Consider the following 27866-nt stretch of genomic DNA (forward strand, 5'->3'; position numbering starts at 1 on the left):
GCACAGAGGAACAGAATCAGTGTGAATTTATCACGACTGAAGAGGAAGAATTTATGTTTGAAGAAGTTACATAACCATCTGTAAAGAGTCATTCAGGTGCTTCATTAACGCCTCGTTTGTCTGCGACGGAATGTCGGAATCAGATAAAGAAGAAGTTTTCATCTGTGTCACATGCTTTTTTCTTTACATCATCCCCAGACTTACATCTGTGCCGTTTCACAGTTTTATCATTGTTACATATTCTTAATGAAAGTACTTTACTTGATACTTTGTAACAGCAACCGTTAAAAATGTAACGGGCCAGAGGAAATATTTAATGTTAATTTATGCCCGCCCCCTGTGCGCTCATTGGCCGCGGGCGGCTGTAGCCCCGCCCCACGCGTCCGCGTTTCATGGCAGTCGTATCTCACACACACTCGCGTGAATTACAGCAGAAACACACACGCGTGCCGTGATCTCCGAGAGTGTGTTCGTGATCTGATGGATGATGGATGTGAAGGACTGTGGCGGAGTGATTCTGACTGCGTTTCATTCATTCAAAATTCACGTAGATGAGCAGAAACATGCAGGAGACAACAGGTCAGACACACACACACACTCATAAACTCTCTTTAAACTTTTTCGATATCCTCTGTTTTATTTCATCTTGTGTGCATCATTGCATTGTGTTTTTATATTTTAGGTGTTTGTAAAGTTTTGCTCTTATTCCGTTGCGTTTCATATTTTCTGATGTATTATTTGTGCTTCAGGTCTTTATGTTCTTATATAATCAGCAGTGAATTGCATCTTTATTTTGCACGGCTGTCTCAGTTTTTGATCTTTATCTAGTTTCTGCTCATTTGCATCTGAACAAGAACACAATTTTGTTCTGTTGAGTGATCATTTAGTGTGATATTAAATGAATTACTGCTTATGAAGCGCATATGTTTGGCTGTAAAGCTTCTGTTCTGGTGTCTGATCCTGAACATGTTTTTAAAATCTTCAAATATTTGCTGAGTAAATACAGAACATTGGAAGCACATGATCATATTCCACCCTGTCCACATTCATCACGTATGTCACTGATAAAGTGTTTGCTCATTTAATGAATGCACAACCCTTTAATTAATGATTAATTCTGTCATTTATCTGAACAACTCCCATGGAGAAATCTATAAAAGTCTGTATCTGCCAGGAATAAAAAATAGCAACTTTTACATCTCACACTTCAGTTTTTTTCACAATTCTGAATTTATATCTTACAGTTCTGAGGAAAAAAGTCTGAGAAAAACTTAAACCGCAAATTCAGAGAAAAACACAAATGTGACCCTGGACCACAAAACCAGTCATAAGTGTAAACTGAGATTAAATAAGTTTTCCATTGATGTATGGTTTGTTAGGGAAGGACAATATTTGGCTGAGATACAACTATTTGGAAATCTGGAAACTGATAGTGCCAAAAAATCCAAATATTGTGAAAATCCCCTTTAAAGTTGTCCAAATCACATTCTTAGCAATGCATATTACTAATCAAAAATGAAGTTTTGATATATTTACGGTAGGAAATTTACAAAATATGATTTTTACTTAACATCCTCATAATTTTTGGCGTAAAAGAAAAGTCAATCATTTTGACACACAATTTATGTATTTCTGTCTATTGCTACAAATATACCTGTGATTCTTAAGATTCTTTTATCAGAGTTTGCTCCAAAAAAAGTGTCAAAAACTGCTCAGTTTTTGCTAGTTTTCTGATGTTCCCAGCATGCATCACTTGAGTTTGTCCAGTGTCTCATCAGATGATGTCATGAACGGGACGTATCAGAGTCAGGCAGTGACGGGACGCGCTTTGCTCTTCTGTCTTAAAATATTTACATTAGATGGGAGCCAGAGAGCGCTTTACTCGTCCCGCGGATCAGCCGTGATGTTCAGTGATTTATGTGCTGCAGCAAAACATAAACACACAGTCTGATGAAGCAGGAATTACACTTAATGACAGCATGAGGAGCTTTAATATCAGTGTGTGTGTCTGCTTTCTGCTGCGTCTCCATCTTCTGCTGTAATCAGTCGTGATGTTCGACTCCAGCATTATAGCGCACCACACACACACACAAAACTCGAGTCATGTAAATGTTTTCAGGTAAAATGCATGATCTAGGGAGAGATTTGAAGAGTTCTGTAAAAGTCACACACACACAGCTGTTGTCTAGAGGTCAGTGGTGTCGTGTTGTATCCTACTAAGTGACATAATTCACACAGGCTGAAAGCACCGTTGTGTGTGTGTGTTTGAGTGGTTGTTGCTGAAAGCTCGTGTCTGTCAGCGTTTTGTCCTGTACAAAGGGAATCCTGTACTCGTGTGAGTCTCTGAATGAGACGTGCGCTGCCGTCGGTGATGCTGGACGTTTGTTTCCACACACACATCTGACAAGTGACTGGTTTGTCATCCTGAAACTGAACATGCCACAAAACCAAAAGAGAAAACCAGAAAAGATATGTGGCATAAAGGCTGTATTTAGAACCATTAACATACTTGGCATTTTCACAATATTTCATGACAGTTAAACTCATCTCATGACATCAGATTGCACACAGAACAATCAGCTGAATCATCAGAGGAAGTACAGTTTGTTCAGCGATTGTAAACTGGATTGTATGTAAATCTCTTTTTGTTCAGTTCTAGTCCAGACACTTCGACATTTGACTGTAATTTGACATGAAAACAGATGCTGAGCATCACTGCTGTGATGATGATGATGATGATCCAATGAGGGTTCATTATTCTAGAACCAACTATAATCTACAACATGAAGTGCTGTGGCTTTTGGTGCTTATAGTACAGAAATAACTCTCTTGTATATTATGAATATTGCTGGTGGTGTGACTAATTGTTTTTGTTCCTCTTTAAGTTGCTTTGGTTAAATGTAAGTGAGTAACACTTTACAGTAAGGTTACACCTTACAAGTGTTACTTTTAGTAAATGCACTAATGTGAAATGATTGTGAAGTGTTACCCGTAAATAATACGGACATCCAGATCTTTTTTTAAAACCAGATAATCATTTAGTTTTCAGATTTTGGAGAAAGAGATAAAACTGTTGCTAAACCTCTCAGCAAATCAGTATATTAGAATGATTGCTGAAGGATCATGTGATGCTAAAGACTGTAGTAAATGATGCTGAAAAATCACGGGAATAAATTACATTTTAACAGATATTCACATAGAAATCAGGTGTTTGAAATTATAATAATATTTCACATTTTTACCATATTTTTTTAAATAATAAATGGAGCCTTGGTGAGGTAAAGAGACAGAAACAATCTTACTGACCCATTTCTTGGCAACAGATATTAACTGATGTTAACAAATATGAAAGAAATACAAATGTAAAACACATTGTTAGTTTATCTTAATGCAGTAACCGCTGCGAAAACATTCAAAGCCAGATAATCATAAATTTTTCAGATTTCAGCAACATGGAATAAAACTCCTGATAAATCTCTCTTTCTTTGCGACTGATCAGTTGTAAGTAAACGAGTGTCATTTTTCCTCTTCCACTGAAGATCAAGATGGAATGTTTTTGGAATGTTTCAGATATTCTAAATATATTCAGTGGAATCTCTGAACAAACGCGTGAACTCTAGACTCTGTTGAGTTGGCTATAAAAAGCCATAAAGTGGCCGAGGCTGATCTGAGATCAGTACGAGCGAGCGACATCAATGCTGCCGGACCGCATTCCACCTGACAGGAAGAACAGCAGAATTCCTGTCAGAAACTCTTCATTCGCATCAGGACACCCATGAGAACACACACGCCAGCATGCACAGGTAATCAGAGCGGCTTTACCATGGTAAACCAGTTTTTAGTGCTGTAAACTAATTATGGATCAGATGAGGAACAGAGAGTCGGTAAACAGGAGGTTAATGAGGGTTTGATTGATAAGCGCCTGCAGATAAGAGCCGGCGTAAATACTAATGCGATGACACGCTTTCCCGCGATACTCTCATCATCATAAAGTTTGTTTGTGTTTGAACAAAACATGGTTAATATTTCAACTCAAAGCTCAGATTAAACTCTGAACTGGTTTCATTTGTTGGTTTTTAATTTGTGGTATTTGCATGTATTACTTTATCCAGACACAAAACACGAGCACATGCTCGTACATTAGGAACAATTAGAAGTGTGAATTTTAAACTAAAACCAGAGCAACACAAAGCACGAGCAAAAGAAATGAGGAAGAGTTAAAGGAAAAAATAGCATTTTGAGAAGTTGTTGGTCTTGGTTTTTTTTTTATCTAGGGTTTTTTTTTTTTTTTTTTTTGTCAGACCCAAATGTCTCGGTTTTCTCATAATGAGACTTTAAAAATGATTTGTTGATTCAATACTCCACTGCCTTAAAACATGTTTAATTGACAACAAATGACTTGTTGAACTAAAGGTGTTTTTATAAATTCTATGATAAAAGTTTATTATTGTTCCTAGTTTGATAAACTCAAAAAATAAGTTAAATGAGCTTTAACTTTGGTATTGAAAACTTAAACATATTTCAACTAAATGTTCAAAAAACTTTAAATGTGTCAAATGAAAATGAAAATACTGAATATTTGAAGTAAATACAACTTAATAGATAACTTGGAGTTAAGCAGTATTAAAAACTCATACTTCATATTCACCTTACTTTCATAAAGTTATTTCAACTCAACTTGGGAGTTCAAATAACTTTCAATTTGTCAAGTTAATGTAACTTAGTTAAATTTAATATATATATATATATATATATATTATATATACAGTGTAGTGCATTATTTATAAGTCACATTGCATTGTTTTTTATATACAACAAGTAATTTCATAATTTTTTTTTGGACATGTAGCACAGTACTACCATGGTATTCTTTGCAGTGCCTTGAAAAATGATGTAAATTGCATGGTAAACCTCAAATACTCCATCAGAGTCAGTGACATTTGAGTTAAGATGGACCAAAACAATGAACAAACCAGTTTTTGCAGCTCAGAGGAAGTGTTTATGCATTAGAGATGGTGTTTTTGTGTAAATGAATTATTGAAATGCTGCTCTGTGTGTGTGTGTGTGTGTGTGTGTGTGTGTTATTCACACACACATGATGTTTGTGTGACTTTACCACAGTCACACGCTGCTTTGCATGAATGCGAAGAGCCGCATTTGACTGGTAAATCGTACCGTTGGCATCCGCGTGAGAAAACCGTCAGACTGGAGGTGTTTGGTTGGGAGTTTTGGTTTCATGACTGAATCTAAATCATGAGTTTTGTCTCTGGATCTGTTTCCTCTCAGCTGAATGAGCTTCATTATATGTGTGACTGAATCTAAATAAGGGTTGTGAACTATATAAATCTTCAGGAATGTTTTTAGATGTACAGCATGCGTTCACATTCATGTAATCTGATCCTGCTGTGTGAGTGTGTGACGCATTATTATTGTAGTTTCTCTCTGCGATGCCGCGTTTGTTGTGGCCGTAAGCGCCGTGTGACCTTGATTGATGACGGCAGATGCTGGTTTCACCTGATTTGAAGTGTTTGGTTGAGCGTTTGACAGCTCATCACGTCCTCTCAGCATAAGCGTGTTGTTCTTCCGTTCTATCTGAGAGCGTCGTCACTGAGGCTAATAGGAAGTTAATGTTGTGTTATTGATCTGTGTGGGTGTGTTCAGGGTAATATAAAGCATTATATAGCACATGCTTGACATTCAACAGGCTTTCCAACTGCTTGAGCCAAACAGGAAGTTTCAGTGGCAGTGGACTTCCTTTCTGTAAAAGCACACTCTGCTGTAGTAAACACACACACACACACAGTCATAGACTGCCATCCAAAAGTTTGGGCTCATTAGGAATTAGGATGCGTTCATTTGATTGCAAATCAAAAGTGACAATAAATACATTTATAATGTTACAAAGTATTTCTTTTGAACTTTCTATTCATCTGTGAATTAAAAAATAAATGTATGATGGTTTCTACAAAAATATTGTGCAGTACAACTGTTTTCAATGTTGCTAATAATCATAAATGTTTGTTGAGCAGCAAATCATCATATTAGAATGATTTCTGAAGGATCATGTGACACTGAAGACTGGAGTCACAGAAATAAATTACAGTTTAACAGATATTCACATAGAAAAGTATGATGGCGTTTTAGTGCCTCGTTAAAAAAAAAAAAAGATTATTCTCGTATTATTTCGACTTTATTCTTGTGATATTTCAATTTTATTCTCAAAATATTTCAACTTTATTCTCGTGATATTTTGACTATTCTTGTAATATTTCAACTTTATTCTTGTAATATTTCGACTTAATTCTCGTAATATTTCGACTTTCTCATATTTCGATTTTATTCTTAAAATATTTCGACTTTATTCTTAAAATATTTCGACTTTATTCTTAAAATATTTTGACATTATTCTCGTAATATTTTGAATTTTTTCTCGTAATATTTCAACTTTATCCTTATGATATTTCGATTTTATTCTCGTAATATTTCGACTTTATTCTCATAATATTTCAACTTTATTCTCGTGATATTTCGATTTTATTCTCAAAATATTTAGACTTTATTCTCGTTATATTTTGACGATTCTCGTGATATTTCGACTTTATTCTTGTGATATTTCAACTTTATTCTCGTAGTATTTTGACTTTATTTTCGAAATATTTAGACTTTATTCTTAAAATATTTCAATTTTATTATCGTAGTATTTCGACTTTATTCTTGAAATATTTTGAGTTGTTCTCATAATATTTCAACTTTATTCTATTTTAACGTGGCACTAAAACGCCGTTGTAGAAAACATCTATTTTAAACTACAATATTTCACATTTTTACAGCATTTTTGATAAAATAGCCTTGGTGAGCAGAAGAGACTCTTTCAGAAGAAATATGAAAAAAATCTCAGCACTCCCAAACTTTCGAAAGGCTGTGTGTGTGAAATATGACAGCACATATTACTAATACCATGCATACAGTAACTTCACTTTTTGGACCAGCACCATGGCATTCTTTAAAGTAACTTGTTATATTACGTAAATAAAAAGCCACAGCACAGGTTCTTAGCTGAGCTAATAATAGTGGCATTCAGCTGATTTTGATTAAATTATGATGCTATTGATCTGAATGTGGCTGGAACATAAGCATTGGGTTTAAAACACTCTTCTGTAAGTGAAGCTCTTGAAAATGTCATAAAGAACGAGCGTTTGTGGTTTGTTCTGCGAGTCAAACATGCCGTTAGTCATCAGTGGTGACCATCACGGCACACACTAACCCTCTTCGCTGGATGCTCTTAGTCATTACTGCTCCATTAGCTCATCAATCTGGCCACTGATGCAAACATCTCCAGCGCTGATATGAATCTTTAAAGTCTAGAGCCGCTCTATTGATCTGTTTTCCAGCGCGTCCTGCAGCTAATGCTCCGGCTTTTACCCGCCGGAGTGCTGCGATCTGCTGACGGCGGTGAAGTGTGTGTGGGGCGTTTAGGGCGACTTTGGGGTCAGATTCCAGCTGTGCGCTGCGATTTAATCAACATTCCCTTTCTAGTCGGCACCGAAACGCTCGTGCGTGTGAGTTTGAGTATGCAAACTGATTGCAAAGTCAAGCATCACTAATATTTAGTAAGGAAATGTACTAAAAGTTAAAAAAAAAATCAATATTGAACTGGTCAAATGTTCTGGAAACGTTTTAGAATATTTATAATTTTATCTTCCAGTCCTAGTTTGGTTCTCTTGGAATCGACTCTAAAATGCTCGAAAGGTATTTTTAGACTCCAGATGTTTCTCTTTAAGACCTTGGGAGGAAAGCCGCTTGCGTTCCTGATGGATTCATGTTCGTTTATGCCGCCCGGAGAGCGAAAAACAAACCTGTGAGCCAATATTTCACCAGGAGACGCTTGGCACAGTCATTCTGATGAATTGGACGGCTGTTTTCATCAGCATCGGAGATGGAGACGGCTTGATTTGATTAAATGCGTGCCCTCCGTAGCACCTTCAAGAGTTAGGAAAGTCATATTTCATGCAAGTTCTATAAAATGTACCTTTTTGAAATACAAAACAAAGTTCAGTTGCGTTCGAGTCTTTGGTCCAGCTGTTTACGTTCCTGGAGGAATGAGCTCATGATTTCTGCGTCTTTCAAGCAGCTTCTCGGGTTCCATCGGCCGCACAGAAACCGTGACCAGCAGCACATGTTTTGAGTTTAGTTTCCCTCAACGCTGACCTACATTCATCACGGGGGGCCACGGGACGTCCAGACCCTTACAAAGAGTCCAGAATTAAAGACTGTGTGCTTATGAGAGTTTAACTGATCGGACGGTTTCATTATGAAGATGATCTGCTTCCACGGTGAATGAGTTTATGATGTTATTTACGAAATATCCTGTTCTTCATCAATGCCTTTATAGTCTAAATATGATGATTTGTACTTGATTTAACAATGAAACTAGTTAATATGTCATCACACTCACAACCCATTTTAGCTCATTAATGTATTTCCGAGTAAAACGGTCGTCATTGGGGGAACATTTAAGGCAGGACTTGATTTCTTTTATTAATTTACTTTTTTTTTTTTTTTTTTTTAAAGTCTTGATTTATTTTAATTGTAGTTAAACTTTTTTTTTTTTCTCTAGTTTTTCTGCTCTTTTAATCTTTAGTTTTAGTTATTTTAGTACATCAATTTGGGGAACATATAGGGCAGGACTTGATTTCTATTTTGAATTTGTTTTCATTTTTAGTTATTTAGTTTATTTGAGTTATTTTTTGTAATCTTGTGCACTTTTTTTGTTTTTAGTTTTTTAATATAGAGCAGGACTTGATTTTTTTTTTTATTAATTTACTTTAAAAAACATTCTAGCGTTATAATTTTAGTTAAACTTTCTGTAACTTTGTGTGTTTTGTCTTATTTTAGTACATAAAATAGGGGAACACATAAGACAGGACTTGATTTCTTTTATTAATATTTTGAATTTGTTTTCATTTTTAGCTTTATTTTAATTTTAGTTAAACTTTGTAATCTTACTTTTTTTTAAAAATGTTTTTCAGGTTTTTTTGCATTTTAGTTTGTTATTTTAGTACATCAAATTGGGGAACATGTAGGGCAGGACTTGATTTCTTTTATTAATATTTTGAATGTTTTATTTTATTTTTTAGCTTTATTTTAATTCTAGTTAATTTTTTTTTTCTTGTGTGTTTTTTTTTTTTTAAATGTCTTTAGTTTTTTTTCCGCATTTTAAATGTTTACTTTTAGGTATTTTAGTACATAAAAATATATTTTTGGGGTGTTTTAGTCAACTTTAATAACCCTAAATAGTCTGCTGTGATTCATGTCAACTTTAAAACAAGTGAAAAATCAGCCAATGGAAAGGCAAAAAAGTAACTTTAACAAATGATTCTGTGCCTGATACAATCAAAAGCAGTTGTTTGTGAGATGATTAAAGCGATTGTACAGCGCAGCAGTCTCAGTTGAGTTTTGCACTGCGTTTTGGGTCATTTGTTATGTGCTGAATTGAGTGAGATGTTTGTTAAAACTAAAACAGCGGTGTTGGGAATGTTGTTGTGGTCATTAGCCACATCTGGAAGCGCTTTCCCTAAATTACACACGTTCCTGAGTCTCAAAGTCTGAATGGGCAGAGATGAGCTCTAAGAAGAGCTGTAAACCGAGAAGACAATGGACATTAATGACATGAAGAGGAGAGAGAGAGGGAGGTCAGGACGAGCGATCGGTGGGCGGAGACACACACACACGGCCAGAGGAAATCCTCACTGCTCTATCTGTCTCTCTCCGTCTGTGAGGGTCGTCTCGTCTTGTTCTCCTGATGTCTTTTTGTCCATTCTGGAGTTCGGCGGAGCGCTGAGAGGTACGTGTGCTGTATCCAGTCCCAACAGGACCTGATGGAGAACACCCACACGCTCCTCAAGCTCTGAGATTCAGTTGGAGATCCTGCGTTTTTTTTGTTTGTCTTTGTGATTCTGTGGATTTACGGAGTGCGTACAGGACCTGATTGACGCCGTCAGCTGGATTTGTTTGTGTTCGGTTCTGGTTTCATTCAGACGCCTCGTGTCTTTTGGAGGTTCATAGTTTGGGTTTCCAAATCTGTTTTGTATCCAGTGTTCGTCTGAACACACAGTGAGTCTGAAGATGCTTCTGTCCTGCTTTAGTCTCATTTTTGATTAGAATAGCAGCTTAACAATTTGAACGTTTGAAATGATCACGACTCAGTCTTTGGTGAGAGGTTTCCTAATCATTTGCATTGTTTTCTTGTGTATAAATCTGGTGATGTTTCAGTGTGGATGCAAAGCTTAGTATCAGAAAAACACACACTGACAACATTGTGTTGGTGTGTTTTGCATGTCCTCCAGATATTGTTGTCATGTTATGATTCGTTCATGTGATTTTTCTGGTGCAGAATGACAGAATGAGCAGGTTACCCATCAGGCCATGCGGTTAACCGCTCTCTGTTTGAAGGAATATCCCAGGTTAAACTCAGGTTAAGTTCTGTCTAACTCTACATTGATTGACTGCCACTGTTGGTGGATTTGACATGTTGTTTTCTTAGTGTTCATACCTGAGATTTCTTATTTTTTTGTGTAAATGAATTGCAACTTCAGTCAAATTTCATCTTTTCAAACACACAAAAGCAAAACGAGCAATTCTGAATCATGTTTTAAAGTCTTTATGGTAGAAGTTGTTCATTGACTTTGTGTCTTAAAAACAAAAAATAAACAAAAAACATTGTAAATTTATTTCCTGAAGAACTAAAGATATTTGTATTAAAAAATGCTATTTATTTATATTTATTTATTTATTTTATATATTATTTATATTTATTTGTAGTAAAAAAGAAGTGTTATGTATATATATATATACACACACACACACACACATTTATATTTAATTTATATTATTTAATTATTATTATTATATTATTATTTTAATTTATATTTATTTCTTTATTTATATAAATCTAATACATAAAAATAAAAAATAATATATTTATTGTCTTGAAATTGTGTTTTTGTCAAGCATTTGAAAAGAGCTGCATTTCACCTGGAATATTTCTTTATGTCAGGAACGGTTTTATTAATATCAGCAATAATCAGATCATAAATGTTTATGTATTGAAGTGTTCTGGAGATTTGTGTTCATGTTGACTCAAATCAGACTCTGTGAGCTGAAAAGTGAAACTCCAGTGAGACACAAACACACGTTAGTGTTTATTTGTGAACCTGTTCTGCTGCGATCCTGACATTCTTTCGCATTGATGGAATGAAGGAAGTTGTTTTCACTGACATGATTGCGATCCCCCACGCTCTTCATCTGAACTCTGTCATTTTTCCAGTTGAAAAAGGCAGGGAAATTGCGTTTTCCATTGAAGGCTTGATGTGTGTAAACTGAGGCAGGACCGTTCGGAGGCAATTAGGTTCTTCATGTAACACAATTCAGGCTCCATCATGCGCGGCGCTGATCGATAACTTCCTCTAAATGACGCAGGTCCACTTCCTGGCGCTGGGAGACCAAAACAGGCCCATCATCTTCACCATCATCATCCTCATCAGCTCCTGTAGCTTATCAATATTTGATAGAAGCCTAAGAGATAAAGCTCATATGAGCATCCTGTCTGTTTTTCCTGCAGATGTTTTTCTCCTTAACTGGTGTTCTGATTGAACGGTTTCTTCATGGAAGATGTTGAGCTGATGGCTACTGATTCTCTCATGGTTCAGCTTTGTTGTATTTGTAGTTAAAGTTGTAGATGAAGAAATGTACTCAATCAAATCCTGCTCCCTCATATCAGTTCATGACTCATTTTTTGTGGTTTCATTCACATGAGAATGGTGTATTGACGTCACATGACCGGCTGAATAAAATGTGTTCGATCTCAGTAACAGTCCCATTATCAAACACTTTTAGAAATAAATTAGTCATGGGTGACAAATCCACATGTGAAACGGGACGTTTCTACGATGACGACAGAATCTAGAAACATTCATCTCTTTGTGAGACACTGCCATTGATATTTTCTGTTAGATTTTTGTATTATTATTATAGCTTTTCTTTATCTTCTTTTTCCTTTTTTCTTTATTCCATTTTCTTCCCCCTTGTTGTCCTCTCTTCTTTTCTTCCTTTACTCCCTTATTTTTCCTTCATCTTTTTGCCTTTTTTCCCCTTTCAATTCCCTTTTATTTTCTTATCTTATTCTTCTTTTCCCTTTTTCTCTTTTCTTTTCTCCAGGGTTCCTTCAGATACTGTAAAATTGAATTCCAGGACTTTCAAGGACTTTCCAAGCACTATACTTTTTTGATTTTCAAGGACTTCAATCAGACATCTCACTTATCAAACAATGTCTAAAAAAAGAGAAATAGATAAAAATAGACTAATAAAAAAAGGCAAAAATTAAGTGAGGCACATGCAAAGTATTACTACTGAAGTATCTGAAGTATTACAAAGTATAAAGTATACTACACTTTTACTATAATAAAACCATGGGTAATTGTCTTAAGGGATATGTATTTGTGTTATTATCTAAATCCTGATCTGAAATAAATGATTTGTGAACCCGCACCAAAGTCCCGATCTGAATTAAATGATTCTTGAACCGAAGCTCCGTTCTAAAGCAAAAGCGTCTTTGCGTATCACAAATCATTTGATTTAGATCAGAACTTCATTTGATTCATGAATCATTCGATTTGAATCATTCAATTCGCGAAATGATTCACAAACCCATTGCGATCTAAATCAAATGATTCGCGACACGCAATCTGAAGTCTCGATCTGCAGTAAATGATTCACGGTCCAACTGGAGCGTTTCGAAACAGTGAATCATTTTGCGATGCAATGGTTTAACTGATTCAAAAAGCTCAGTTTCTCCCATCACTATTTGCTTTTTAAAATCGTTCCAAGCTTTTACTAGTGAATCGCTTGAAAAGAATGATCGAAGTTACGAGTTTGAATCGATCGGAGCGGTTCAAGCATAAATGACTCAATTGATTCGGTTCATCTGTTCCTCTTTTCGCATCTTCATCCATGTTTACACGACGCAGTCAGTACTACTACTTACTTAGCTCGATTGTTTTCTGACATTAACTAAAATAAATGAAAAGGGTATGATGTGCTTATTGACAAAATTGAACATTTATTTCATAGATACACTGTCTTTCAATAATTCAAGCACTTTTTTATAAATATTGCTATTTTCAAAGGTTTTTCAGGCCTCAAAAAAGTCTTTTTTCCCCCTTCCTCTCTTGTCGTCTTCTTTCTTTTCTTGTTTTTCACCTTTTCCTTTTTTCTATTTCATCTTTTTCCTCTTTTTGATTTTCTTTTCTTGATGTTTCATTATAAATCTGAAAGATTTAGTCTAATTTTTACTGTTGAATGACATTTTGGCTTTCTTCAGTCTGTTCTCCAGTATTGTGTGTGTTTGTTGGGTTTGTGTGTCAGTCCCGTGTGCAGATGCGCATGATGGATCTCAGATGTACCTGATTCACGTATGTGATCAACACTCTGTGTTTTCTCTGTGTTTCTGCAGGAAAGCGCAGTATCAGCGGATAGGCAGCATGAGTTTGCCCACGGCCGTGTCTCCCTCCGCTCCGGAGCGCTGCGTGTCCCGGGACTCCATGGAGGACTACTGGAGTGAGGTGAAGAACATTGAGGAGGAGCGTCAGGGAGGACAGGAGGAGCTGATGGAGCGGGGAAGCATGGATGGTGAGTACAGATCATCATTCACTCCCTCCCACTCTCAAACCCATACTGTGGACAGGCCTAAGAGTGTAATTGGTTTGTGTCTGATTGTTTCAGAGGCGGAGATTGAGGAGGCGTGGCTGCAGGAGGCGGGGCTCTCCACGCTGGTGACGGGAACGCAGAGCGACGGCCCCGCGGAGGCTCTTCTCTCCACGCTCACGCGCTCGCAGGCCGCCATGGTGAAGAAACGGCTGGACAACTACACGCAGACGCTGCGCAAGAGGAACAAACAGCCCATGAGACACGTGCGAGACGTCTTCTCCATGCCCGGCGCATCGGTGAGCGCAAAACGGTGGTTCACGTCTGTTTCACATCAGACGATCGTGCGGCAGGCGTGGTCTTGTTTCACAAGCGTGTCGATTGGCTGTCGTGCAGCTGCTGCTGCGGCCGTTTGTTCGGCGTGTGAATGCGTCTCAAAATAACCGTCCCACTGACCGAGACAGAGACCGGAATGAGCAGCGACACATGAGGAAACACCAGATGTGTTTAAAATTAGCCTCATGACAGCAGATGAAACCATAAAAACTTTATTTCATTCCTGCTGAGTTGACACACATCTGAGTTTGGATTCAATCCTCGTAAATGTCCAGATGATATGAATATGTGATTGAAAAATTATAATGTGTCATTGAGAAAGTTGGAATGAAGTAGAAGTAGCGACAGATCTTTTATTCAAGTATAACAAGTATTTGAAAAAGAGATAGGTATGGTAGAGCTTGGCTTAGTGCATCAGTTGTTGATTGGATGTTGAGAGGTGGGCGTGGTTCTCAAAAGTGTATGCAAAAGAATGCTAGTTTGCAAACGTTTAAGAGGACTAAATGGTTGACATACCACCAGAGAGAATGACACACCACAAACTATTCAAACATCAGCTTTAAAGTTGACATGAAACGGTTGCCAGTTTTTTAACACTGCTACTCAAAACCAACCCAAATCTAGCCCAATTGGGTCCTGGAGGATAAAATACACGTTTTTGTTGGGGTCCCCCTAGTACATTCGCATTTCAGGGGCTAAATATGATGTTACTGGGGTCGATTCAACCCGCGGACATCAAAAACAACTCGCGGCAACAGTGTTAAAGCAGCCCAATTCTACGGGAAAACCATAGACTTGGCAACATGACATGAAATGAAAATTCACTCCATTTTCTAAATGCATGCAGTTAATTTGTGCATGTTTCTTTCTCTTTTTTGAGCTCATAATGTTTAATCAAAAACACTGGAAGATCCAGTTATGACATTTGGATTTTTACAAACTCAAAACATTAAAAAAATGAAAGGTGCATGAATAAATTGCGTGCATTTAGAAGACAGATCAAGTCAAATTAAATTTCTAGCCAATTTTAAAGCTGATTTTCTAATAGTGTGTGATTTGTTTGTTTTTTTTGGTAGCTCAAATGACAAGTTCACGGGTTTGATTACCAGTGAATGCATGAACTGTTAACATATCTTGAATACAATGTAAACCACATGCATAAATCTGAACAATGATGTGAGTTTTAGTTCAGACTAATTGATTTACTGACCAGTGGCAGGAAGATAGACTGAACAAAGAGTATATGGTGGTGTTTTAAATGCTGTGTGTAGTGTGTTGGGTCTAGAGGAGCGTGGTCAGTAACCGGGCGTTTGGAGGCTGAATCAGCCGTGAGTCACGCTCAGCTGCTCCGACAGCTGAAATATCTGATACTCTGATTGGATATGAAGGACAGATTCATTGGACCAAAATAGTCCAACAAATGTCCAGTGTTCAGCAGGACATTGCCTATATAGACACGTATTAACACATGCTGAAATGATTTATACCATGTGGAACGTGATGACCTTGATCTGTCTATTATTGATTAACTGTCTGATTGTAAATATTGATCTAACTGCAATTATTTGCGCTAACCTTAATAACAACGCAGTTTAAATTTCAATCACATTTTGCCTTCCAAATGTAATGTAAGCGTGCCATCAATTAATAAAAAACTGTTAGAAAGTATATAAAGAACAATTTATGAAACAATTTTCACAGTATTTATGTAAATAATGACTTTTTTTTATTAAATATGATTCCAATTAAAAAAACATATTAGGCTTGCACTGTAAGTTATTTGTTATTTGTAATTGCATTGCCACTTGCAGTGGTGCAGCGGTTCATTTCAGTGTTGAATTCCTCAGAAATGTTGTGTTTGTGGTCTATAAACCCACACAGATGGAGGAGGAACGTGTTTACCTCATGAATCCATGTGTGATGATGTGATTTTTCTCTTTTACAGTCTGAACTGACGCCTCCCATTTCTCCAAACGGACAGATCGCTCCCAAACTGCCGCAGTGGAATCCACCTAAAGGTTGGACAACATTTGACCCTTTTAGATGATACATTTACATTAACATGTATCCATTAGCAGATGCACAAAAGAGGAACCTCATAAGCAGTTTATCATAAGTGACACAATGTTTATGGTTACATGACAGCAAATATAAGTCAGATTATTATACACAAAAAGAAGAAACGCAGAAAAGAGAAGAACAAGATTATTGTTTATTGCTCAAATAGGAGTGTTATAGAAAATGCCTGTGTTTATGGTTTTGTTTTAGTTAAGAGCTTGTGGAAATATCATTATCATTGGTGGTTAAGGTCTTAGTCCTGTCTTAGTTAATGTTTAATATGGTTTTTATGTATGTCCAGTTTCTCCGTTGTGTCCAGCGGACACTAACGGCTCCAGCAGCGTTTCAGAAACCATCGTTTTGTCGTTTGACGTGCCGTATTCGGAAGCAGCTCGAGCTCATCGGAAAGGCCGTGAATGCCAAGACTGCAGGAGGATCCGTAAAGACGACAGGGATTTACCGGTGCGTTTGATCTGTCATAATGTCTTTCATTTGAGTTTTAAATGTGTATTTTTTTACTGATAGCATAAGCTACTTCCCATCAAATTTAAAGACTCCATCCAATCATTCTAATATGCTGATTTGCCACTCAAGAAATTGAAATCTGTTGCAACGTTTTAAATGTCTTTACTGTCACTTATAAACAATGTAATGAATTCTTGCTGAACACAAATATTAATTTCTGTGAAAAGAAGAAAAGCTTGCGAACAGCAGTGTATATCTGGTCCAAATGAAACAAACGAAACCCTGGCTATCTTGTCAACACAGGAAAAAATGTTTTTCCAGCCATCTCGTGGGGTCAACATAATGCACCTTTTACTGGCAGTGTTTGTTCTGTTGTTTGAAACAAAAAAGCACCATTTACTGAAAGCATCTTCCCTGGATAGTGGGCTCAGATCAGATGCTGCTGTCTAATGCGGTTTGTGGTCTGTTCCTCAGAGTTTTCAGATAGTGAAGCCTAGACAGGGCGTGACACGAGTGAATGATCTGTCGTCTGAGGACATCAAAAAGATCGGCTACATCTCCCTGATCGAGCTGACCACCTTCTACGACATCCTGGGTATTGAGATGAAGAGGAACCGCGTGGTGCGCAGTAAAACACGAGGTGTGTGTCGGTCAAATCGAGACTTAGAAACTGTGTAAAACTGGCTTTAAAAATTGTAAATGTCCATAAAACATCATTGTAGTAAATGTCCACAAAAACCATGGTATTACCAAAATATATATATATATATATATATAAATAAATAAAATATTGTGTTACTGTTACCATTTGTAAATGTCCATAAACATGTCACTATAGTAAATGTCCAAAAAACATTGGTGTAACTCAAGTAATTGTGCAAAAAACATGGTGTTACCATTGTAAATGTTCATAAAACATGGTGTTACCATAGTAACTATCCACAAAACATGTCATTATTATTGTAAATGTCCAAAAAATGTGGTGTTACCATAGTAATTGTGCACAAAACATGATGTTACCATTATAAATGTTCATAAAACATGGTGTTACCATAGTAACTATCCACAAAACATGATGTTACCATAGTAACTATGCACAAGACATGATGTTACCATTGTAAAAGTCCATAAAACATGGTGTTACCATAGTAAATGTGCACAAAATATGGTGTCACCATTGTAAGTGTCACACTGACAGTCCAAAGCCATGTAAAACTGGCTGTAAATGTTGCCGTTTTATTCTCACAGACAATGGCATATTTGGCGTTCCTCTCACTACACTGCTGGAAAACGACCAGAAGAAATACCCCGGTTCCAGAGTTCCTCTGGTTTTCAAGAAGGTACGTTCATCTTCCCTTCTTTGGTTATTAGAAACGAAGCTGGAATGTTGTGATCAAGATTACGAGCGCTGGCTTTTCTGGAAATTTCCCAGTCAGCACTTCTCAGGTCTCAGATACTCGTCCCTCCCGCATCCTTGGACGGAGCCGAGGCGTGCTATCTCACATTATCCTGACCCGACGGCCCACGCTCGTCTCCGTTACGGAGGATTTCCAAAAAAACAAAGGCGGTGACCAGAAGTGCTCTGGTTTGTTTTACGTGCCTGCGTTGACCTCGATGCCTCTGTTTTTAAGTGGAACGATGGAGGCCGTTTATTGTTTCGCTGGAGGGATTTACTTAGGAAACACTTAGAAACACAGAGGCGGAGGATTAAAATAGATGGTATAATAAACCTTCAGCAGTGAATCCGCTCACCCTGAAATTCTTCTAGCATTGCAACACTGTCAGTATTTGTGTTGGGTAACTCGAGAGCTGACGGGAAGATACGGAGACCCCCGGCTGGTAGAAATCCCCCACACACAGCTGCATGTGTGACAGCTGATGAGTCCTGAACTCAGTCTGACGCTCTTATCAATCACTGATAAAGACTCTGTGTGTCTGAATGAGCTGGAATTTCAATCATCCCTGTCAGAAAACAACAGCACACAGACAGCGTTCTGCTGCTGTTTACGTTCTACTCGAACCTACTTCAGAACAATAATCTGGTATTACCATGGTACATGTCAAAAACATGGTTTAACCATAGTAAATGTCTGGAAAACATGGTATTACTGTGACAAATGTCTGGAAACATGGTGTTGGAGTACTAAGTTTCCAGAAAACATGGTTTTGCAAGAGTAAATTTCTAGAAAACATGGTGTTACCATGGTAAGTGTCCACAGAACATGGCATTACCATAGTAAAATCCAGACAACATGATGTTGTCATTATGAATATCCAGAAAACATGGTGTTACTGTGGCAAATGTCTGGAATACATGGTATTGGAGTACTAAGTTTCCAGAAAACATGGTTTTGCGAGAGTACATTTCTGGAAAACATGGTGTTACCATAGTAAATGTCCAGAAAACATGGTGTTACTATGGCAAATGTCTGGAAAACATGGTGTTGGAGTATTAAGTTTCCAGAAAACATGGTTTTTGCGAGAGTAAATTTCTAGAAAACATGGTTTTACCATAGTAAATGTCCAAACACCATAGTGTTACCATGGTAAGTGTCCACAGAAAATGGCATTACCATAGTAAAATCCAGACAACATGATGTTGTCATTATGAATATCCAGAAAACATGGTGTTACTGTGGCAAATGTCTGGAATACATGGTATTGGAGTACTAAGTTTCCAGAAAACATGGTTTTGCGAGAGTACATTTCTGGAAAACATAGTGTTACCATAGTAAATGTCCACAAAACATGGTGTTACTATGGCAAATGTCTGGAAAACATGGTGTTGGAGTATTAAGTTTCCAGAAAACATGGTTTTACCATAGTAAATTCCAGACAACATGATTTTGTCATTATGAATATGCAGAAAACATGATGTTACTATAGTAAATGTCTGGAAAACATGATTTTACCGTAGAAAACATTTCGTAAAACATGGTGATAGCGTAGTGAATTTCCAGAAAACTAATATTACCATAGTAAATGTACCAGAAGTAAATAAAACCCAGAATGTATGTTTGTGTATCTTGTGTGTTGTTGTTGATGTTTGCTTTTCTTCTTTCAGTTGTTGTTTAAACTGGAGCAGACGGGTTTACAGACAGAAGGAATTCTCAGGGTTCCTGGATCAGCGTCCAGAGTGAAGGTAATTAACCCATCATCACTCCAGATATACAGCAGAGATCAGCTTCAGTCTGTGCAGCATGAGGAACACGGCCTGGTCCAGGATTTGTGTTGTTGGTGTGTTTTGACTCATGTGGCTCAGTGACGCATCCGTAAAACATCTGACTTGGATTTCTCCCACTGATTCCAGCTTTAATTCCACTGTCAGCATTACTCATCCATGAGTTTAGAACAGCAGCTCGGGATGGGAGAAATGAAGTTAGAAAGTCAAGACATGCTGGCGCTAAAAAAGCAGCTCTCGTGTTTGTTGTTCTATCCATGAGTGTTTATTGATAGACGTGTTTCTGTGTTTGTCCTCTTCAGCATCTGCGTCAGGAGCTGGAGTTGAAGTTCTACGAGGATCGTTTTGACTGGGATCAAGTGCGTCAGAACGACGCGGCGGGTTTGTTGAAGATGTTCATCCGTGAGCTGCCGTATCCTCTGCTGACCCAACAGCACCTGCCGGCATTCACGGCCGCTCAGAGTGAGTCTGAACGTCCACATCTGCGTCTCATCGCTGATCGTTCAGTGTCACGTCTCTCATCTCTCTGTCTGTCTGTCTGTCTGTCAGGTATCTCATCACCCAAACATCAGATTCAGGCTCTTCATCTTCTCATCATGCTGCTTCCTGAAGCCAACAGAGACACACTAAAGGTCTGTCTGTACATCTCATCACGCTCACAAATGCCAAATTGGTCCTCAAAGATGAGCTAAATCTGAAAAACCTCCATCTGGGGATGTCCTCATTTCAAAATGACATGCCAAGTTTAATATAATAAGATAAAGTTTTTCAAATCTAAAAATGCTGGTGATTCTCTGTTTGTTAGGGTTAGCTGATATTGTTTATAATTGCCTATGCATGGAATGTCCCTGTTTAGATAGCTGAGTAAATGTGTGCGTGGGCGAAGCATTCAAATGAATTTGCTCTCAGGTGAAGTTGATGAACCGGTCGGACGGGTGGCGTTAATCTGCGATGACACACACAGTCTCACGTCAGTCTCACAGGTGCCAGAATAGAGAGAATCAGGCCAGTTTGACGTCATGCGTTTGGTGCCCATATTCTCAAGTGGAGATTCAGTGCTGATTCAGTTTAATCTGTGTGCTGAAATCAGCTGAAAATGCAGTGCAGATGCACTAGAGACGCATTTACCTTGCGTGACGCCGGCAACACCAAGGTCACGGGTTCGACTCCCAGGGAACTAATCAACTTTAAATACAATGCGAGTCAAATGAATGCGTGTAAATGTGACCATTTCCAGTGAAGTCACGTGGCACTTCCTGTTTGGAGTTTGTCAGTATTTCCTCCCTAGTAACATAAAAAAGGCCCGTGGGTCATTGGCGGGTGATGTTTGCTGTTTGTTCACTGTATGCCGTTTGTTCTTAGGCTCTTCTGGAGTTCCTGAGAAAGGTGGTGGCGTACGAGGAGAAGAACCGCATGAGCCTGTGGAACGTCTCCATGATCGTCGCCCCGAACCTCTTCACGTTTCGTGGGAAGAACGTCAAACAGGAGGAAATGCAGGGCGCCGTCTCTGCCGCCCAACTCGTGCGTCTCCTCATTACCCATCAGGACCTGCTGTGGACGGTGAGCATCAACATCAGAATCTCATGAATATTAATGAGGTCTCTTAGCTGATATTGGTAAACAGGTGATGGTCAGATTGTTTTGCATCATTTAGACTGATGTCCACTCTTGATGTCCGCAGGTCCCGTGTTTTCTGATCTCGCACATCAGGAAAATGAATGAAGCCACCATGGGCAAGAAAACGCCAACTTCGGAGAAGAACAAACGCAGACTACTGAAGAGATGGAACATGGAGAAGGACCGTGAGCGCAGTGAAGTGAGTGCTCATGGGATTGACACAGTTCAGATGAGTGTGTAGTGATGAGGGAACTAAAAATGTGACCCTGGACCACAAAATCAGTCATAAGGGTAATTTTTTTAAAATTGAGATTTATACATCACATGAAAGCTGAATAATGGAGTTTTCCATTGTATGTGTTTGTTAGGATAGGACAATATTTGACCGAGATACAACTATCTGAAAACCTGGTGTGTGAGGGTGCAAAAAAATCAAAACATTGGAAAAATCGCCTTTAAGTTGTCCAAATGAAGTTCTTAGCTATGTATATTACTAATCAAAAATTAAGTTTTAATATATTTATGGTGGGGAATTTACAAAATATGTTAATGGATTATCCTAATGATTTTGGCATAAAAGAAATACAATGTATTGTTGGCTATTGCTACAAATAGACCCGAGCTACTTAAGACTGGTTCTGTCGTCCAGGGTCACAAATGTCTATTTAAAACAATAAATGGTTTTAAAATGACATTAATCAACATAAAAGGATATTTGCTTATGTGCATGTCATGTGACCATTAATGTTTATTGAAATATAAACAAAACATATTTGATAAATATTTGATCTCAAATGGGTTCCGCTGATGAAAATGTTTGCTGAATGCCATGAATGGTCATCGTGCACTAGTTCGGATCATTTTACCGACTCGGACCTTTGAGTCTCGTTCAGCAAAATGAATGAATCATTTTTCGAGTCATTTCGTTCATTTTAGCAAATTATTAATTAAAATGTTACGTGTTACTTCCCTAACACATCTACTGCTTACACAAACGTTGATCACACTACAAACAAGATAAAACTATAATGCTATAAGAAACAGAAAAGATTCATTCATTGTTTACCTGGGTCTTTAGTCTATGATTCGCTCACCTCACCTCTTATCTGACAAAGTTTTCGGATTTGAGTCATTCGTTCATCAAGTGACAGCCCCATAAGATGAACAAACGACTCCAAAAACCCGAAGACTCGAAACAGGTGAACTAAAGGTGCGTTCACGCCATATCAGAATTACCGTAATTACGAGATTCCAACTTGTAAAAAGCGTTCAACGTCCTCGTAGAACTCGTACATACAATTTGTGAACTGGGAGTCTTCTGAGAGCTGCGACTTGTACTACATGACCAACGTAGGCTCTGTTTAGGTGTTGATAGTGTTGCTATAGAAAAGTGTAATTCCGAGTCTGAGGACGTGAACAGCTCCGAGTAGAACGTGACATGTTGTCATCTCGAAATTACGGTAATTACGATATGGCGTTAACGCAGGACAATTCCAGGACAGAACCTAATAGGATGTTGCGCATGCGCGACGGAACGAATCACTCCCCGAGACGACTCGTTCGTCCCGAGTCACATTAAAGATTCATTCAAAATTAACGAATCGTTCAAGAACGACCCATCCAGTGTTGCCAAGTCTGTGGTTTTCCTACGGAATTGGATTACTTTATAAACATTGTTGCCACGGGTTGAACACAATAACATCATATTTAGCCCCTGAAATGCAAATTTACTGAAAATTTTTTTTTCAGTAGCTAGTTTTGAGTAGCAATTGGGTGGGTTTTGTTATGAAAACCTGGCAACCCTGGACCCATCACTATTGTGCACATTTCTATGTGGCCGTTCACACAGAACACGTTTTGTATTTCACTCAATGTAAAATAAGTCTCTCTTGAGAAGTTATCTTTTTACATATTCTACTCCCATCTCGCGTTTTTTTTTTTTAAAGCTGTATTATATTAAAAGCTAACTTATTTTAGCGTTTTTATATGGCTGTTAAGCAGAGCAAATGCGCGGCAAACGACTGGAGCGCAACGTTTAAAGACGTCAGTCCAACGTATATTTACATAAAAACTCAAAATTGCTGTGGAATACAAAAAACGCTCGTGTAAAAAACGTTCTGTGTAAACGTCGACAAACACTTACATCAGCGAGTAAATGTTCAAAAGCAGTTGAATTAAAAAAAATTATACGAATACACTTCAATTCACTTTACATAAAATCACTTTAGAAGCAGCTACGACGGCTTGGGTTTTTTGGGAGTTATGACAGTATTAACAGCGCTATTGAGTAGAGAATAATGACAGCGAGTGTGTGTGCCGTTACCTCCGTCTGTAGAGCGTCATTCTCCGGGTCAACTCATAAATTCACGGTAAAAATCATTCGCGATGTTCGCTGAGGAAACGTCTCGGTCGTTTCATCTTCCAACGGTTACAAGGTTTGAATTTGAAGCGGCGCGTAATTTGATTCAGCGTTTCCATCGCGACGCGTTGCTCGACGGTTGAGGTGGAATTCAAATAATTGCAACATAATTAAACAGTTAAAATAATAAAATAATAGCGTAAATAATTTAAACACCTTGTTTAGTTTCTGAGTCATAAATATTTGGCGCCACCTCCTGGCGTAACAATAGCGTCGCTGTACAAGCGCACGCTGTCAGCGGAGGGATACAAACGGTGAAAAGTCCCGGTGCTGACTGGAACTAACTAATGTGTTTTCCTCAGGTCACTGACCTTCGTGACGGCGTCATCAGAGTTCACGCGCCGCTCAACGCCAGGGTTTCCATGGCGATTCAGCTCAGCACCGAGATGAAGGCCAGAGACATAATGGCGCGCTTCGACATCGAGAACGGGTGAGTGAACGAACGAATGAACGAACAAACACACCGGTCACGTGACTGAACCGATGATAACCGATGAATGTCGATTGCAGGCGCGGGTCACGCGGCACCAGTCGAAGACAGAGACAGTATCTGTTCGAGGTCGGAGGAAACATCGGTGAGTTAAACATTAATAATAATAATAATAATAATTATTATTATTATTATACCATTAATCGCATCCAAAATATGTTTTTTCAATAAGTTCACATAATATACATGAGTGTACTGTGAATATTATGTATATATAAATACACACACATACATTATATATTATGAAAATATTTTCATGTATATATTTATATTCATATAATTTATTATTTAATATATAAACAACATATTTTTCTTAAATATATACATAGATACTATGTGTATTTATAAATACATAACAAATATACACAGTACACACCTATATTATGTAAACGAAAACTTTTATTTTGGATGCAATTATTGTTTAACAACACTTATTTATTTATTTAGTTATTTATTATTATTTTAGTGTCATTGGTATACTATACCAATATATATATATATATATATATATATATGGTATATTTTTAAAGTTTTAGTAAATTTGCTGTTTTGTCATGTATATTGTTTTTAGTTATTGTTAGTTGTTTAAAGTATATCATTATTTATTTGTTAATATTTTGTTGTTTTAGAAGAGCAGGCATCAGATTAAACCATAGAGATGCAGAAAAATTGAATTTATGACTTTAAATGTCGCAATTATGACTTTAAAAGTTGAAATTATGCAAATGTTAAAATTCACCTACAAAGTCAAAATTATTGACACCAAATGTTTGTATTTTGCCCCCAAACCTCATGATCGTGATGAATTGCTGATTTTTTTTTGTTAATTGTTCCTTTAATTTTACTGCTTTAATGTATTAAGTTTATTTTTACTGTAAAAATGACTGTTTTACAGAATTGAGAATCTAATGAAAATTATATGTGAGAATATTAAATATAAAATGTTTTACTTTTAATATTTTTTTTCTTTTTATAGAATGGTGAATTTGTGTTGAATGTGTTTGATTCTTATTAAAATAATGTCACAGTTAAAATTATGATATAAATGTTGAAATTGACAAAGTGAAAATATTTAATAAAAAGGAGAAATTGACATATGAAGTCAAAATTATAAAAATTTAAGTCAAAATTACAAAAAAAAAAAAGTAAATAAAATAAAGTTAGTTTTTTCAACTTTGTCATAATTTTATCGTATTTCAAAATGGACATTTTAGTCAAACCTTGACTTTTAAAGTCATAATTTTAAAGGTTTTGTAACAATTGACTTAAGTACCTCAATTATGAGGAAAAAAAAAAAAAATGATTTCAGCTAAATATTGATTGTCTTTGGAACAGTATGTATTAATGTGAAGTTTTGTTATTTCTCTAGGCGAGCGCTGCCTGGATCCAGACGCACATTTACTAGACGTTTACCACGCTAACCCTCACTGCGAATGGGTCCTAAAATCCCGGTCGACCTGAACGCGTATGTTTACTGCAGATGAACCCGGACACCGTCGGCTACTCCGAGGCTCTCGGTCGGAGGTCAGAGGTCAAACATCCGCCGCCGAAGGAGTTACGCCGCGGCAGCTCAGTGCTGGTCATTGAGTTTGTTTGGTGCCAAAACTGTGTGCGACCTTCCGATCAGAAGCCCTCGTCAGGACGCATGTTTCATCGCCTTATACCACTAGCCAGTGTAAAAAAAGAGCATGTACATAATATTTATAGCACTAATTTATCCTGCTGTATGATAATGATTTTGTATTGTTTATATACGCTGCATGTTTGTGATGAAGCCACGTGAACTTAAACACTACCAACCCTCACTGAACCTGTGAAGAACACGAGCGCTGCGTGTTTCACCCTGAAATCAATAGAATGAAAGAGGAAATGAACATTTGTGACATTATTTTTATGAAAAAATATTTATTTTGCCCCAAAATCTCATGATTGTGATGAATTACTGAAATGGGGATTCTTTTTTTTTTTTAATTATACTGCTTTAATGTATTAAGTTTACTGTAAAAATGGATGTTTTACAGAATTGAGAATCTAATGAAAATTGAGATTATTGAACATAAAAAGTTTTATTTTTTAATTTTTCTTTTTTTAAAAAGATTTTTAAACCAAATGGTGAATTTGTGTTTGAACGTGTTTAATTCTTTTTAAAATAATGTCACAAAAAAGTTCTAAAAGCGAAGTAAATAAATTTTTGGCATTGGGTTTTGGTGTGAAATACGAGCTGTTCTTGTGAGATTCATTAACGCAGGTCAATATTACCTCTAACTAAACCAGATGAATATTAATGCCAACGCCATCAAACACTAACTGGATTAATGAAGGACTCGAAGGAGAATCCAAAAACATTAAACTTCATGAACTACAGAAACAAATGAAGACACAAGATCATTCAGAAGCCAAACGACCTTTGAACTTTCACTGGATGAAGATTTACCTTATATAATGTTCTCAGTGTCTGCCAATATCATCATCATCATCGTTCTCTGATGCTCTGAATTAGATTTTTTTTTTTACACTAAAAATATTTTTTTTGTATGATGTATTGAAACGTTCAGCTGTTAATTGTGATTTTTTTATTTTTATATAACATGTTTTTGATGTTGCCAGTTGGATTTGTGTTTGTTTTCCTCATTTGAGCTCATGACGAACATGTCGGTGTTTTATCATACTGAGCGTTACATTGAAACATTTGACAGTTATTTAAAGCCACCAGAACATTACATTGTAGCCTCGTTTCATCAAAGCCAAAACGAGTCGGCTGAAGTCTCTGAGTATTACGAGGAACATGTAGACATATGATACACTTCATTTCATGACTATGTACTGCTAAACTCTGACTGGTCATGTTGTAACGTTGGTGAAACGACAGGTCATTATGAAACTAATCCAATTAAAAGACATGAAACCACCTGCTGTGTGTGCGTGTATGTGTGTTTTATGTGAACTTTGCATCTTGTCTGAATCTCAAGCGCGCTGGAATGTCCCGGAATCTTTCTGATAATGCAGGAATGTGGATGAGGGAGAAATTTCATCAGCAGTAAAACAAACAAAACGCTCCGCTAAGAAACAACCAGCATTTTATTAACAAGCAGGGTTTCTGCAGGCACGTTTAAGACCAAGTACAGAAAATGTAACTCTATGTCGAGTAAACGTCTAGGGAGGACAATGAGTTTTATTAGCAACATTTTAGCATTTGATCAAACAAACTTCCAACCGATGTCTATTACTTTAATTCATTTTACAAAAATAGCTCTGCTTTTAAACACTAAAGTATAGAAATGAGTTTCACATTGCTCTTCCTCAGCATTTCTGGCATTTTTTCCAGCGCAAGTCTTAAGATTCTTAAAACAAGATACACTGACTAGCAAGATAAGAAGTCTTGTTTTTTAAAAATCTGATAAAAATGATTTTATGATTAGAACAAGAACACAAACCTGTCAACAGGCTCTAAAAAATAATAAACTTCGTTAAAAGGCAAAACACATTTTCACAGTGTTGACATTTTTTCTTATGGCGAGACACTTCTGGTGAAAAGGGTAAAAAAAAAAAAACAACCCACATAGTTCTCACTTTACCCAGTTGATTAATTACAGATAATT

At 37.1% G+C, this 27866-nt stretch overlaps 1 protein-coding gene across 3 annotated transcripts; it reads left to right on the top strand.

Annotated features, from left to right (window-relative positions):
• The first annotated feature begins 412 nt into the window (after positions 1 to 412).
• arhgap28 (Rho GTPase activating protein 28) lies at positions 413 to 27175 on the top strand. Of its 3 annotated transcripts, none has more exons than XM_051098219.1 (15): positions 413 to 579; positions 13511 to 13686; positions 13780 to 14000; positions 15983 to 16055; positions 16397 to 16557; positions 17035 to 17200; positions 17809 to 17900; positions 19625 to 19702; positions 20044 to 20203; positions 20291 to 20373; positions 21104 to 21301; positions 21423 to 21557; positions 24080 to 24207; positions 24288 to 24352; positions 25637 to 27175. In XM_051098219.1, the coding sequence occupies exons 1-15, from the start codon at positions 485 to 487 to the stop codon at positions 25726 to 25728; spliced, it is 1923 nt and encodes a 640-aa protein (XP_050954176.1). In that variant the 5' UTR covers positions 413 to 484; the 3' UTR covers positions 25729 to 27175. The 3 variants fall into 3 exon arrangements, with proteins under 3 accessions (XP_050954176.1, XP_050954177.1, XP_050954178.1); XM_051098220.1 differs by lacking the exon at positions 413 to 579 and adding an exon at positions 3698 to 3803; XM_051098221.1 differs by lacking the exon at positions 413 to 579 and adding an exon at positions 9616 to 9844.
• Positions 27176 to 27866: the final 691 nt, after the last annotated feature.

This window comes from Labeo rohita, chromosome 24 (assembly GCF_022985175.1).
Source record: "Labeo rohita strain BAU-BD-2019 chromosome 24, IGBB_LRoh.1.0, whole genome shotgun sequence".
NCBI lineage: Eukaryota > Metazoa > Chordata > Actinopteri > Cypriniformes > Cyprinidae > Labeo > Labeo rohita.

Excerpts from the sequence above, each read along its gene's own strand:
- arhgap28 (XM_051098219.1), top strand. The coding sequence starts at position 485 with ATGATGGATGTGAAGGACTGTGGCGGAGTGATTCTGACTGCGTTTCAT. Across the intron at positions 17,901-19,624 it reads TTCCTCTGGTTTTCAAGAAG|TTGTTGTTTAAACTGGAGCA; the intron begins GTACGTTCATCT and ends TTCTTCTTTCAG. Across the intron at positions 24,353-25,636 it reads CGAGGTCGGAGGAAACATCG|GCGAGCGCTGCCTGGATCCA; the intron begins GTGAGTTAAACA and ends TTATTTCTCTAG.